The sequence below is a fragment of the Amblyraja radiata genome, chromosome 8, assembly GCF_010909765.2.
Source record: "Amblyraja radiata isolate CabotCenter1 chromosome 8, sAmbRad1.1.pri, whole genome shotgun sequence".
Classification (NCBI taxonomy): Eukaryota; Metazoa; Chordata; class Chondrichthyes; order Rajiformes; family Rajidae; genus Amblyraja; species Amblyraja radiata.
The window spans coordinates 40,487,511-40,503,089 of record NC_045963.1 but is presented as its reverse complement, the minus strand read 5'-3'; the positions used below and the strand labels follow the sequence as shown (position 1 = coordinate 40,503,089).

The window sequence follows — 15,579 nt, the reverse complement described above, 5'->3', positions numbered from 1 at the left end:
CCTGCTTTTCCTTTTAAGTTCTTGGTCACGGTGGACCAGAAGTACCTGACTGAAGCACGTAATGGAATACTTTTCATCCTGTACACCATCATGTCGTCTGTGAGCCTACTGTGGGGGGTCCTACAGGCAGTAGACTCAACAGAGAGAACCACTGTGGCCTCTGCTGTTACCATCAACCTGGGCTCCACGAAGGTGGGTGCTGTTCAGGAAGTTCCCATTGTTTAGTTGATACATTAAATTACAGACTATAAGAAGGGTCTCGAACCATCACATCACCTATTCCTTTTCTCCAGAGACGCTGTCAAACTCGCTGAGTTACTCCAGCTTTTTGTGTCTATCTTCGGCTTAAACCAGATTCTGCATGACTGCTGCAGTTCCTTCCTACAGTAAATTACTGGTCCACCACTGATGGTCCGGCACCTTCTTTAATCCCCACACATTCCCCGCCTCTGACAAAACCTTGAATTAAAACACGACTGTCTTTCGCTGATGACGTCACAATGGGTCTGCGTGCTGTTCCTCACGCTGCGAGTGACATCACTATATTTCTGTGTCTTATGGTCTTATCTTTTTATAAAGCTTTAATAAATAATGACAACATGAATAAAAAGACAATAATTGTGGTTCACAACAATGTAGAAACTCCACTTGTAACTGGATAGACTGACCCCAATTACTTTGGGTGTTTGGATACCATCCACTGTGTATCCCCCACTCTGTTTCACTAGACTCAGCGGAGTGTCCAGCATGTCAGTGAGATACAAGTATAAGGTAACTCTGGCATCAAGTTCCTGTACAGTTACCAGTTGTCAGATTTACCCAAGAACCACCAAGGGTGTTTTTTGCGACCAAATCCAGCCTTTGATTGATACAAATTTAGCAGAGACAGAAGAAACTGATTCACAGTTTACGACAGTGCCTATGTAACTCGAGCTTAAGAGGCTGACGGGTGTTTACTGTACCCACGTTCTCAGTGTGAGCTCCTCTATATTGGCAATCGTTTCAGTGAACGTTTACGCTCAGTCTGTCTTGGCCCACGCAATCTCCCAGTTGCCAAACATTTAAACTCCCCTTTCCATTCCCATACTGACCTTTCTGTCCTGGGTCTCCTTCACTGTAGGAGTGAGGCCATACGCAAATTGGAGGAACAGCACCTCGTATTCCGCTTGGGCAGCTTACAACTCAGCTCTGTGAACGTTGATTTCTCGATTTTTTTCAAATAACTCCTGCCCCCCTCCACCACACTAGTTGTCCTTCCGGTTCCACTGGTCGCATGCTTGCATCCCTCTTGTTATCACTTCTTCCCCAGAGAACATGTTCTGGCCTTTTCTCACCTCCAGTTTATTCCCCTGCCCCCACCTCTACATTCAGTATGAAGAAAGTATCCGACCTGAAACGTCACCTTTTCTTTTTCTTCAGAGATGCTTGTTGAATAACCTGCTGAGTTACTCCAGCATTTTCTGTATATCTTTCAAAATTCAATCTTGCTGAATTGTAAAGATGATACAATTGTGTGAAAATTCAATGAAAGGACTATCTTGTAACTTCTGCTCGCTTTTTTAATGCAATATGAACATTAACTCATATGTCTTCATTCACTTATTTTTAATTCATTCATAATTCATGTGAATGTTAATTCAACTCTGGTTTTATCTCAGAGAATGGTCTCCCTGCATTGTCAATGAAGTCCGTGTCCTTTCTATCCCATTTAGAGTCTCCGGCAACAGATCTTGGAGCTCCTCGGTCCTATCTCTATGAACCATGGCGTACACTTCATGGCTGCTATTGCGTTTGTCTGGAATGAGAGAAGGGAGAACTCAAATACCAGCAGAAACAAGGTGGGATTGCGCTCTGCTGGTTTCTGGTGTCTAGCAGGTTGGGGGTGGGGGTGGGGGGGCGGGGGGGGGGATCTTCAAGTGCCAAAAGTGTGCAGATTTGTAGGTTAATTGGCCTCTGTAAATTGGTGAGAAAGTGGGATCACATAGAACTAGTGTAAACAGATGATCGATGGTTGCCGTGGACTCGATGGGCCAAAGGGCCTGTTTCATGTTGTATCAGTGTAAGAAACATTCTTCCAAATGTCACTTTTTGATCCCTTTTCCAATCTCCTGCACTCACCAGTTCTTGATCTCTCACCAATGGGAATGGTTTCACAATATCTGCTCTGACGTTATCCTCAATGATTTTTAAGTATCACTCTCAGGGAAAAAAGCCCCATTTATGGGGCAGCTTGAGCAAATTAATCTGGAAGATTACCCTAATGGATTAATGAAAAGTATTTAAAATATTGCCGCTAAAAACTTGTCTAACTTCCCTTCATTGTTTGTAGATCAGTCTGAAGAAGGCTCCAAATCAGTTCCTCCAGTACTTTGTGTTTTGCTCAGGATTCTAGCATCATCATCTTCTTCGTTGCTTCACTGATTCTGGAGAATTCCTTGTGAACAGGCGTGAACAGTTGTAGAGTTGTTGCCTTACAGTGCCAGAGATCCTGGTTCGATCTAAACTGTGGATGCTGTCTGCACAGCGTTTGTACATTCTCCCTGTGACCGTGCGGGTTTTCTCTGGTTTCCTTCCACACTACAAAGACGTACAGGTTTATAGGTTAATTGGCTTCTGTAAATTGTAATTTGTCCCTCGTGTATTGGATAGTGCTTGTGTACGGTGTGATTTCTGGTCAGCGTGGACTTGATGGGTCGAAGGGTCTGTTTGCACACTGTATCTCTAAAGTTTAAAGTAAAGTAAATGGCAAAATGCACAACACTCAGCAGCTAAAAAGGATAGAACACAAAGTGCTGAAGTAGCTCAGTGGGCCAGGCTGCATCACTGGAGGACATGGATAGGTGATGTTTCAGGTTGGGACCCTATGTCAAACAGGATTTTGGGTCAGTCACCCAGCCAGAGGGAATTTGCCGCTTAGGATAAAAATATTTGCCCTGCAATGTACACTAGGCACAATTTTACAGACTTTAATTCAGTTTTGAATTATGTGAGAGCATTGAAGATTAAATAAATTTCATATTTGTCCGAGTTCACAAGCACTGCACATCTTAGTGCCTCCCAGATTCCTGAGCATTAAACTTGATAGTAGTGCTTTTTTTGTTGACAAAATCACACCATTAACACATGTGTCACGTGGCTGGAAAACAAAATAATGACATTTAACTTTTAAAAGGTACCACCACCTACTGTCATAAGATAAGCACAGGCACATTGCATCTTACGTGTGTTTAATTTATGTATTTTTGAAATAACACGCTTGTTTAATTAATACTAAAACCAAATTTACGTGATGTATTTTTGAAATAATTCACTCACATTTAAGCCTATTTAAATATTTAAATTTATATCTTTAATTTGTGAATTACGCGCTGCTTTTCCGGATAAACGTAAAATGCAACGTGCTTGTATTGGTTGATAGCAATTGCCATTATCACTACTGTTAAGACACAAAATGCTGAAGTAACTCAGCGGCTCAGGTCGGGTCGGGACCATTCCTCAAATTGAGTCACACAGTCTAAAGAAGGGTCCCGACCCGAAACATCACCAAAGAAACAACGGTGGCACAGTGGCTCAGAGGTAGAGCTGCTGCCTTACAGCGCCAGAGACCTGCATACAATCCTGACATCGGGTGCTGTCTGTGTGGAGTTTGTACGCATGGTTTCTCTGGTTTCCTCCCACATTCCAAAGACGTGCAGGTTTGTAGGTTAATTGGCTTCTGTAAAATGACCCCTGTTTGTCAGATAGTGCTAGTTATGTTGGTCGGCACGGACTAGCTGGGTCGAAGGGTCAGTTTCCATGCTTTTATCTATAAAAATCACCTATTCATGTTCATAAATTCATGAGTTGTCAGAACAGAATTAGGCCATTTGGCCTATCAAGTCTACTCCACCATTCAATCGTGGCTGATCTATCTTTCCATGTAAACCCTACTTTCCTGCCTTCTCCCCATAACCCCTGACACCCTTATTAATCAAGAATCTATCAAGCTTTAAAAATATCCATTGACTTGGCCTCCACAGCCTTCTGTTGCAATGAATTCCACAGATTCTGCCTGACCCGCTAAGTTACTCCAGCACTTTATTTATTTTATTGTAAACAGCATCTGCAGTTCCTTGTTTCTACATCACCACTGTTGTGACAGGCTGACTTTCTGTATATTGATTTATGTCAACACGCAGAATGTTAAATACATTTTCACCTTAATTTTTTTTAAAGGTTATTCCTGTACCCTGTTCTGAGCAGTTATTGTTGGTGGAACTAGTGCGCTCGATTAGTGTAATGAGAGCTGAGACTGTTATACAGACTGTGAAGGAAGTGTTAAAACAGCCTCCAACCTCAGCCAAGGAGAAGGTATGTGGAGTATTAAATATATGACCCACATTATGTATTATTAATTCATTGGTGTACAACTTATAGAAGCATACAAAAGTATGAGAGGCATAGCTGGGGTAGACAAAATATTTTCCCCCAGTTGAAAATATCTAATACTAAGCCATGGTATAAAATACGCAGGAGGTGAGGTCAAGAGGTGTGGCAAAATACATCAACCTCCACAGTACATATGGAGTCGTAGCAAACTGACATGGATTTCATAAATTATAGGAACAGAATTAGACCATTCGGCCTATCAAGTCTGCTCTGCCATTCAATCATAGCTGATCTATCTTTCTCCATTTTCTGCCTTCTCCCCATAACTTGTACTTCGATTCTCGATTCCCATAATTGGTCCTTGGATCTATGTCGTTTGTAATCCATGTATTTTGTGTTGACTCCACATACACTGTGGAGGCGATGTATTCCATTTAACCCCTTCGCCCAGTCTCCTACTCATTTTATACCATCTCAGTCAAAGTGCTGTAGTGATACCAGCAACTTGTGAATAATGTACACATCATACAGGTCTGCTGGTCAACTATGGGGATATTATTCTGAGGTTGCCTCAGGATCAAAATTAACAGTGGTGTCATTAGGAATTGGGGTGGCACAGTGGCACAGCGGTAGAGACTCGGGTTCCATCCTGACAACGGGTGCTGTCTGTACAGAGTATACAATTCCCCATGACCACATGGGTTTTCCCCGGGTTCTCCGATTTCCTCCTACACTCCAAAGACGTACAGGTTTATAGGTTAATTGGCTTTGGAAATTGTAAAAATTGTCCCTAGTGTGTTTAGATTAGTGTATGGGGTGATCGCCGAAGGGCCTGTTTCCGTGCTGTATCTCTTAAGACTAAAGACTAAGTGTTCTGAATAGTTTCACACTGTAGCTCTTCAGAGTGACTCTGCATTGATGAACTTGGATATTTTTTGGGGAAAGAGTTTTAGACGGTGGCAATATGGGTTTTAAATGATCCATTGTAATGGATAATTTACAACCTGTTCCCTCCTGCACTGCTTTTCTTTGGACCCATGCTTTCAACTGGCTATAGAGATGTGCATATATGTACAGCGAAGCTCCAGAGAGGACTGCAGGGATGGTAATAACATGTACCAATCAAAATATAATGGAAACCAAAGGTTACTTTGTAAATGTGATTCAAAAAACGATGTTTAAAATTCTTTGCGCATCTTATAACTGTTCCATGCTCCTTATGTTCCAGAAACAGCTCTCGCTGGAAGTCTGTATGTTGCAGTTTTTCTATGCATATGTTCAAAGGTAATCTGCTTCAATTATATGATTATTTATACCTAATAACCAGGTGATTTATCTTCCCTATATGCTAAAGTAAGCTGGGAAGTGTGCAGAGAAGATTTACAAGGATGTTGCCACCACTCGAGCGAGGCCTGAGCTATAGTTTAGTTTTTTAGTTTAGTTGAGAGATACAGCACGGAACCAGGCCCACCGGGTCCTTGCTGACCAGCGATCCCCGCATATTAACACTATCCTACATCCACTAGGGACAATTTTTACATTTACCAAACCAATTAACCTACATACCTGTAAGTATTTGGAGTGTGGGAGGAAACCGAAGATCTCGGAGAAAATCCACGCAGGTCACGGGGAGAACGTACAGCTGCTTTACAATGCCAGAGACCCGGGTTTGATCCTGCCTATGGGTGCTGCCTGTAGGAGAGTGTACGTTCTCCCTGTGACCGTGTGGGTTTTCTCTGGGTGCTCTGGTTTCCTCCTCCCGCACTTGAAAGACGTACAGGATTGTAGATTAATTGGCTTTGGTTAAAATTGTAAATTGTCCCTAGTGTGTGGAATAGTGCTAGCGTAAGGGATGATCGCTGGTCGGCGTGGACTCGGTGGGCCGAAGGGCCTGTTTCCGCGCTGTATCTCCAAAGTCTAACGTACATTAGACTTTGTCTTTGGAACGGGTGCACTACAATGCTGAGAACTATGCACTCTATATTCCCCTTTGCTCTACCTAATGTACTTGTACTTGAGTTTAGCTTGATAGTGTTTATGTATAGTATTATCTGATTTGATTGGATAGCATGCAAACCAAAGCTTTTCACTGTATCAAGGTAGATTGTGAGATTGGGAATACGTCTCACATTTCCGTGCCATATCATTTGATGACTGTGACTATCTGATGGCTGCACCATAAAGGTATTTCCCTTTTGCAGGATCCCAGTACAGACTTTAGTTGATAGCTGGCCGTCACTATTGACCTTGCTGAAGGACTCTGTTCAACTTTATCTACCCCCTCCTGGACAATTCCTCATCCTCGGGTAAGATCTTGCACTAAATGTTATTCACATTATTCCCTTTATCCTGTATCTATACACTGTGGATGGCTCGATCATAATCATGTATTGTCTTGCCGCTGACTGGTTAGCACGCAACAAAAGCTTTTCACTATGTCAAGGTACACGTGACAATAAACTAAACTAAACTCAACGATGAATTTGTTCAAGGAACTTTTAAAGTGGTAGGTACAGAGGTTCAGGAAATATTGTTATGCCCGAAGAACAGAGAAGATCAATCTACCTTTATGTTGGTTTTAGTGGGCCGCTAATACCAACCATATCTGGCCCAAAGGTTGTTAGATTAAGTCTTTATTTTTAAGAACTTTAAAAATTGAAGGATACATGGTATACAATTTAAGGGCAGCACAGCAGCGTAGCAGTAGAGCTGCTGCCTCCCCACACCAGAGACCTGGATCGATCCTGACTAAGGGTGCTGTGTGTGCAGAGGTGGCACGTTCTCCCTGTGACTGGTGGTCGGCACGGACTTGGTTGGCTGAAGGGCCTGTTTCTATGCTGTATCTCTAAACTAAATCAAACTATGGTTCCTATTCTTACTCTCTTGTACTTACTTTGTGCTTGTGTTTCATAAGATTTTACTGGATTGTATGCAAAAAATGAACTTTGCTGTACCTAGGTAGGTGACAATAAAGTATAATTGAACCATTGACAATCCTTGGTTCAGGTGGTTGGTGGTACAACCGCAGAGGGCTGCTAGTAAGCCTCTGGGGGAGTATAGGTGGCAGGGAAATATGGAGAACAGGGTTGGTCTGAGATCTACTACTTGGCCTCCACTTGGGTCATGAAATATGATGGAGGTCCACCAGTCACAATCCTTTAGCAACAGAGAAGATGCGATAGAAAAGAAAAGTCAAAGTATCAGGGTATCTGTAACTCAAGTGTGAAGTGAAGAATGATAAAGTTGTTAATCTTGCATTGAAATATGGTTCCTTGTGTTCTCAATGCTCATCTAAAGATTTGCAAGCCATAATTGTATAGTTTAGAACAAACTGTCTGGGGGTTGCTGGAATATGGTCCACACTGCCTCAGTGGGTGGTGGAGGCTGATACTCATGGCATTTAAGAAGCACTTATACAAATATGTTTGCACGTTCTTCCTGTAACCATGTGGGATTCCTCCAGGTATTCCCGTTACCCAAAGATCTGTGGTTTGTAGGTTAATTGCTCTCTGTAGATTGCCCCTGGTGTGTAGGGAGTGGATGAGAAAGTGGATGACATAGAACTAGTATGAACGGATGATCAATGATTGGCATGAACTCAGTGGGCCACAGGGCCTACTTCCATGCTGTATCTCTAAGCTAAAGTAAAATTAACTACTTAAATTGCCACGGCATAGAAGGCTAAGGACCTAATGTGGATAAATGGGATTAGTGTTGATAGGTACAATGGGCGGCATGGATGTGATGGGCTGAATGGCCTCTTCTGTGCATACAACTCTGTCACGCTATGACTGCGTGCCTCACAAATCCATTTTGATTCTTTAGTCATTAATTCATTGGGCTTGGTGTTTCAAATGGAGGTAATGCTCTTTGAAGTTGTTTCATGATCTGCAGCCAAAGCAGTCGTGTGCATAGAGAAACAAGGAGCTGCAGGTGTTGTCTTGCAAAAAAAAAAACCACACAAAGTAACTCAGCAGGTCAGGCAGCATCTTTAAACATGGATCAGTGATGTTTCAGGTTGTGATCCTTCTTCAATCCGAAACATTGCCAATCCATGTTCTACAGAGATGCTGCCTGACCTGCTGGGATACTCCAGCACTTTGTATCTTTTTCTATTGAATGTCTATATTTGTAGAGGTAAAGTAGCCAGTTGACCCAAGAGGTAGGGGATTTGCAACGTCAAAAAATACATTGTATGGAGACAATTATAGGCATTGTGTGTAGCTGTTGGTAACCATTTACTCTTTAATCAATAACACCACAGCCAATTAGCAGGTTATTTGCATTAAGGGCCTGTCCCACCAGCATGCGATTGCATGCATCTAGCGCGACCAAACGTGGTGGCTTGAGGCGTACGGCCTCGCGGAGCCGGTCCCAATTCCAACCGCGGAGGCGTATGGAGTTGTCTGGGGCTGATCCCGACATCATACTCACCAATCAGCTGGGCAGGAGGCGGGCCGGCTGAATTTGGACATCGCACGGCGTCGGGCGGTGACGTCATCACGCAACGGCACGCTGGGTGGTGACGTCATCGCGCAACACCACGCACTAGGCGTACGCCGTCAAGACGCTGCGTACGACGTCAAGACGCTGCATACGCCCGTCAAGACGTTGCGTACGGCCTCAATGCGGCTGCGGGCCGACAGGCCGTTGTCGCGCGGGATTTTCGGACAGTGCAAGATTTTTGGAGCCCCGCACAACTCCATACACCTCCGCCGATCGAAGTGGGACTGGCCCCGCGAGGCCTTACGCCTCAAGCGACCACGTTTGGTCGCGCTAGACGCATGCTATCGCATGCTGGTGGGACAGGCCCTTTACTGTTTATAGGATTTTGACTTGGCTCCTTTGCCTACAAATTAAAAAGCACATTATGAAGAAACAGTTAATGAGCATGTGACATTTAGCATGTGCCAAGCATGCAGGAGTCTCTTTAATACAAGTTTGTTCTTTGATGTCTTTAGAGTGCTCAATGAGTTCATCATGAAGAACCCCAATCTGGAAAGCAAAAAAGACCAAAGGGATCTCCAGGTCAGAGTGGTCAATATATTGTAAATATGGTTTTTAAATTAATGGACAAACTGTCCTTGTGCATCTGAGTTCCCCTGCATGAGGTTAGCGGCCTGAGTGCGCCTCTTTGTTTTCCTAGGATGTCACCCACAAGATAGTGGAGGCCATTGGGACCATCGCAGGGTCCTCACTGGAGCAGACCACCTGGCTCAGGAGGAACCTGGAGGTGAAGCCTTCTCCGCAAATCCTCGTGGAAGGAAGCAGCCTGGAAAGAAACGTGGAAGGTACGATTAACGGAACGGTCACATAGAATGACAAGAGTCAAGAGTGTTCTTTCCTTGTCATGTATCTCAAAACAGAACAATAAAATTCTTACTTGCAGCAGAACAACAGATATGTAAACCTAGTTGGCTGCAAAACCCACGATAAACAACAACAAAAAAGTTCAGTGTATATAAAAAAAACAAATAGTAACCACATCTATGTAATTCAGAGCTTATTTGGAGGTTGTAGTATTTAATAGCCTGATGGTTGTTGGTAAGAACCTGGACGTTACAGTTTTCAGGCTCCTATACCTTCTTCCCAATGGCAGGAGTGAAATGAGAGAGTGGCCAGGATGGTGTGTCTGATGATGCTCGCTGTCTTTTTGAGGCAGCGACTCTTGTCGATCCCTTTGATGGTGGGGAGATCAGTACCTGTGATGGGCTGGCCAGTGTTCAACACTTTTGCAGTTTTCTTTGTTCCTGGGCGTTCAAGTTGCCAAACCAGGGCTGTGCTCTCTACTGTACACTGTTCAAGAGCGTATTCGTTGACATCCCGTGTGAATTGTCATTAGTTGGGAGGTATTAATTCATAATCATCGTCAATGACAACTAGTTGCTAGCATTGTAGACACATGAATGTCTAGATTTATAGGTTTATTATTGTCACCTGTACCAAGATATGTGAAAACCCTTGCTTTGCATGCCATCCAAACAGTTCAGATATAGCATAGATAGATGAAGAAGGGTCTCGACCCGAAACGTCGCCTGTTTCCTTTGCTACGTAGATGCTGCCTCACCCGCTGAGTTTCTCCAGCATTTTTGATTAATGGAATGTGATTAATTCTCCACATTGCAGAATATAGTTTTCAGGATTGTAGTGTTATCATTTCCAAAGACAAAGTCCAATGTCTGCAATGGGGTAGAGGTGAATTGGACAGTACCCAGGCTTATGGAAGGACCGTTCAGAAGCCTGATAACGGAGGGGAAGAAGCTGGTCCTGAGTCTGGTGTTGTACACTTTCAAGCTTCTGTACCATCTGTTCGATGTGAGCAGAGAGAAGGAAGAATGATCGGGGAGGGACAAGTCTTTGATTATGTTGGCTGCTGTTCCAAGGCAGGAGATGACTACTTTTGAGAAACTGCAGATGCTTGAATCTTGCACAGAGTACAAATTCAATTACAAAGGGCATTGTCAGAGATATTGTTAAAGAATGAAGTAGACAAACTAAAATGAATCATTGTAATCAAGATTGACAATGATCTGTCGTATTTAATTGTTAATTGGAGAAAATGCCCTAAAAATTATTGCACTATTTTTTTGCTTTCATGCTGTACAGTAAATGCTGTTTTATTCTCTATCCTTTCTAGACATCATGTTGATCCCAGTAATGGAGATATCCAGTGTCGCACCTTCGGTCTATAGTGTGCATGCACTAACTTTATTAGCTGAGGTATGTGAATCTTTGCATCATGCTTCCCTGTTCTCTTCCCCTACTGAAGACATTGACTAGACCAGACAGGGCCTGGATAGAGAGGATGTTTCCAATAGTGGAAGAGTCTAGGACCAAAGGCCGTAGCCTCAGAATAAAAGGATGTACCTTTAGAAAGGAGACGAGGAGGAATTTTTTCAATCAAAAGGGTGAATCTGCAATTTATTGCCACAGATGGCTGTGGGGGTCGTGACTGGGTATTTTTAAGGTGCAGATTGATAGATTCGTGATAAGGGTGTCGGGTCACGGGGAGAAAGCAGGAGAATGGGGTTGAGAGGGAAAGATTGATCAGCCATGATTAAATGGCGGAGTAGAATTGATGGGCTGAATGGCCTAATTCTGCTCCTATAACTTATGACTTCATTAGAATAGTCCAGTACCACATCACAATAACATTATTGGTGTGAGCCTATTTAGTTTACCCTGTTGTTAAGTCATACAACATAGAAACAGGCCCTTCGGCCCAGCTCATCCATGCTGACCAAGATGCCCATGTAAGCCAGTCGCATCTGCCCACATTTGGTCCAAATCCCTCTAAACCTTTCCTGTCTAAGTGTCTTCTAAATGCTGTAATTGTACCTGCCACAACTACCTCTTCTGGCAGCTTGTTCCATATACCCACCACCCTCTGAGTGAAAACATTTCCCCTCAGGTTCCTTTTAAACCTTTTCCCTCTCACCGTAAAACCTATGTCCCCTGGTTCTTGATTTCCCTACTCTGGGTAAAAGACTGTGCACTCAAAGGATGAGATATTTAGTTTCAATAAGAGATACAGTGCAGAATCATGCCCTTCGGCCCACCGAGTCCACGCCGACCAGCGAGGATCACCCCGTATACTAGCACTATCCTACACACGAGGGACAATTTATAATTTTACCAAAGCCAATTAACCTACAAACCTGCACGTCTTTGGAGTGTGGGAGGAAACCGGAGCTCCCGGAGAAAACCCACACGGTCATGGAGAGAATGTGCAAACTCCGTAAAATGCCGCATCCATAGTCAGGATCGAACCCGGGTCTGTGGCGTTGTGATGGCAGTAACTCTACTGTTGCACCACCGTTGAAGTTCTCTGTCTTTCAGGTGTTGGCTCATCTTTTGGACATGGTGTTCCACAGTGATGAAAAGGAGAGAGTGCTTCCCTTACTTGTGAACATCATGTACTATGTGGTACCCTACCTCCGCAACCACAGGTATGCACTTCACCACTTGCATGGAATCGGATTGTGATTTTGTTGTTGTAGAGCAAGTTGGACCAGTGTGGGGTTTTTCTTACTTTAATTTAGAGATACAGCATTGAAACAGGCCCTTCGGCCCACCGAGTCTGTGGCGGGCAGCGGTCACCCTAGTTCTATTCTGTACACGAGGGACAATTTTACAGAAGCCAATTAAACTACAAGCCTGCACATCTTTGGTGTGTGGGAGGAAATTGGACCACCCGTAGAAAACCCATGCGGTCATGGGGAGAACATACAAACTCTGTACAATCAGCCCCCTTAGTCAGGATCGAACCTGGGTCTCTGGCGCTATAAGGCAGCAACTCTACTGCTGCGCCACTGTGCCACCCAGAGTTCTATCTTACTACTAGTTCTATTTTATCTCACTTACTCATCCACTCCCTACATACTGGGGCAATTTACATACTGCAGCTGGCCATAAAGGCCTGTTGTCCTGGCAGGGTTGCAGGGTTGGCCTGGCCAAGTGAAGCTGTAGGTGTCCTCCTCCGCTGCTCCACCACTCCATGCTGCTGCAGGCCGCATCCTGTCTTCTGCTGAAAGATCGGTGATTCATTACACTTGAGGTGGAGCTCTGTACGTGGAGGGAGGAAGGGAGGAGTGGACCCCCTTTCCACTTTCTGTTGCTTTCTATGACGAGGACTGTGTGTGTTTGTTTGGGGTGAACCATAGGGCAACAGTCCCCTGGTCCTGTGATTTCTGTGCTTCTCTTCCAGTGCCCACAACGCCCCAAGTTACCGAGCATGCGTGCAACTGGTCAGCAGCCTGAGCGGTTATCAGTATACCAGGCGGGCTTGGAAAAAGGAAGCATTTGATCTCTTCATGGACCCAAACTTCTTCCAGATGGATGCTTCCTGCGTCAGTCAGTAAGTAGTGATTAGGGTCGCTTGTCTCAACAGTTTATGTGGGCGTAAAGCAAACCGAGTTAGACCCACTTCTTCCAGGTTAAAAGAATATTAGTAATATATATCTATAATCTCATTTTTGATTAAATGATGCCTCTGCCTAGTTTGAGAAAAGGCTTGCACAGTAAATTTGACTTATGTTTTTACGTTTCACACTTTGCAGTTGGAGAGGAATCATAGACCATCTGATGACCCATGACAAAACTACGTTCAGGGACCTCATGAGTAAGTATCGGCACTGATTTACTGCCCTTGCTCATAAGTTCATGTCATTGGTGCAGAATTAGTCTATTCAACCCATCAAGTCTACTCAGCCATTCAATCATGGCTGATCTATCTTTCCCTCTCAACCCCATTCTCCTGCTTTCTCCCCGTAACCTTTAATACATAGAAACATAGAACATAGGTGCAGGAGTAGGCTATTCGGTCCTTCGAGCCTGCACCGCCATTCAATATGATCATGGCTGATCATCCAACTCAGTATCCTGTACCTGCCTTCTCTCCATACCTTAAATATAGCAATACCCTTACTAATCAAGAATCTCCTCTTTAAAAACACCCACCCAAAAAATCCATCTGAGGTAATGGATTCACCACCCTCTGACTAAACAAATTCCTTCTCATCTCCTTTCTAAAGGTACATCCTTTTATTTTGAGGCTGTGCCCTTTGGTCTTAGCCTCTCCCTCTAGTGGAAACATCCTCTCCACGTCCACTTTACCCAGGCCTTTCACTATTTAATAAGTTTCAATGAGGTCACCCCTCATCCTTCTAAACTCCAGTGAGTACAGGCCCAGTGCCGTCAAACGTTCACCCCTGGGATCATTCTTGTAAACCACTTCTGGACCCTCACCAATGCCAGCACATCCCTCCTCGGATATGGGGCTCAGAACTGCTCACAATACTCTAATCCTCATGTACCTTACCTTTCTTGTTCATCTTATTGTCTTAACAGCATCATGAGTGTAAAAGGAAGCTATTTGTTCTTTTCGGTATGAAGTATTTTGCACACAAGGCCAATAATTAGAATAATTGAAAAATTAGTTAGCAATTGGTTCATTACAGCTGCAAGCGCAATCTGATATCTTCACTTTACAAAAGAACTGCAGATGCTGGTTTATACCAAAGATAGACACAAAATGCTGGAGTAACTCAGTAGGTCAGGCAGCATCTCTGAAGAAATTGGACAGGTGATGTTTCAGGTTGGGACCCTTCTTCAGATATCTTTGCTAGTCGGAATGCACAGAGTTTATAATCAAAAACGTTCAACAATTTCAGACATGCCACATTTATTTTTAAGTTAACCATATTGTTTAACTGATTATTTCATTTCAGTGAATCAAAAGTACTGGGCATTTCATTGCCAAATTAATGCTATCATTTTGATAGGAAGAATAATTAATCCACTTGTATGATGAGGATTATACATGAATAAAAGGGAGATGAGAAACAAACGGATCTAGGATACCAATCTTTAAAGGTGGCAGTTTAAAGGTGACCATTTCAATTGCCTGTTCCCATTCCCATACCGACGTTTCTGTCCAGGGCCTCCTCCATATCCAGAGTGAGGCCACATAAACTGGAGGAACCGCACCTCATATTCCACTTAGGTAGCTAACCCAACATTCTGTACATTGAATTCTCCAATTTTGGGTAACTAACAATCAACCCCCATCCCTACTTTCTTTTTTCTCCTCCCTCTCTCCCCTTTGCCCCACCTGGATGAGTGCCCATTTCTCCCACTATCTGCTTTCCCCCCCCACACATACATCCCTTCCTCTGACCTCACACCATGTCTCGTCTCCTTATCTGACTTTCTTTTGTAACCTTAGCGTCTCTGGCCTTTGTGCACCCATCTGCCAGCCTCCACCTGTATCTTACTTGTAGTAGCACAACAGAGGTACTGCCTGACCCACTGAGTCACTTCAGTACTTTGTGTATTTTGGTTAAAGGTGACATGTAGGTTCAGAAGTCCAATAAGGAAGGAAGCAAAGCATTGGAGGGTTAATGCAGCACAGGCCAGGTCTGTTTTCTAGAAGAGAGAAAACTGAAGGGTGATACTAAAGTCTTTAACAATTGAAGTAAAGTGGTGGCTAAGACTGGACTTGGTGTTAAATAAAAGCTGAAACTGATGAAAACACTCAGCAGATCAGGCAACATCTATTAACAAAAACAACATTTTTCATGTCACAAGGGTCATATGTAAGCTGGCTGCCAATAAATCTGAAAGACCTCAGATGTATCTCCTTCACCCAAAGAGCACAGTGGTGCCTCACAGTGCTGGAGACCCGGGTTTGATCCTGACTATGGATGCCGT

The 15,579-nt window shown here is 43.7% G+C and overlaps 2 protein-coding genes across 6 annotated transcripts in view; one reads left to right on the top strand and one right to left on the bottom strand.

Annotated features, from left to right (window-relative positions):
• dop1a (DOP1 leucine zipper like protein A) overlaps nt 1-15,579 on the top strand; it is a 96,018-nt gene that overhangs the window by 68,356 nt on the left and 12,083 nt on the right. For all 5 annotated transcript variants that reach the window (XM_033025636.1, XM_033025638.1, XM_033025635.1 and 2 more), the window contains 11 exons: nt 19-192; nt 1,713-1,838; nt 4,216-4,350; nt 5,597-5,652; nt 6,570-6,674; nt 9,330-9,396; nt 9,515-9,659; nt 11,006-11,088; nt 12,208-12,317; nt 13,076-13,225; nt 13,428-13,489. In XM_033025636.1, coding sequence (XP_032881527.1) covers nt 19-192; nt 1,713-1,838; nt 4,216-4,350; nt 5,597-5,652; nt 6,570-6,674; nt 9,330-9,396; nt 9,515-9,659; nt 11,006-11,088; nt 12,208-12,317; nt 13,076-13,225; nt 13,428-13,489 — 1,213 coding nt within the window. The remainder of the gene's footprint in view (nt 1-18; nt 193-1,712; nt 1,839-4,215; nt 4,351-5,596; nt 5,653-6,569; nt 6,675-9,329; nt 9,397-9,514; nt 9,660-11,005; nt 11,089-12,207; nt 12,318-13,075; nt 13,226-13,427; nt 13,490-15,579) is intronic.
• pgm3 (phosphoglucomutase 3) overlaps nt 9,533-15,579 on the bottom strand; it is a 47,145-nt gene continuing 41,098 nt past the window's right edge. Inside the window, exon 14 of the mRNA XM_033025647.1 lies at nt 9,533-9,640. The gene's annotated coding sequence lies outside the window, so the exon portion shown is untranslated. The remainder of the gene's footprint in view (nt 9,641-15,579) is intronic.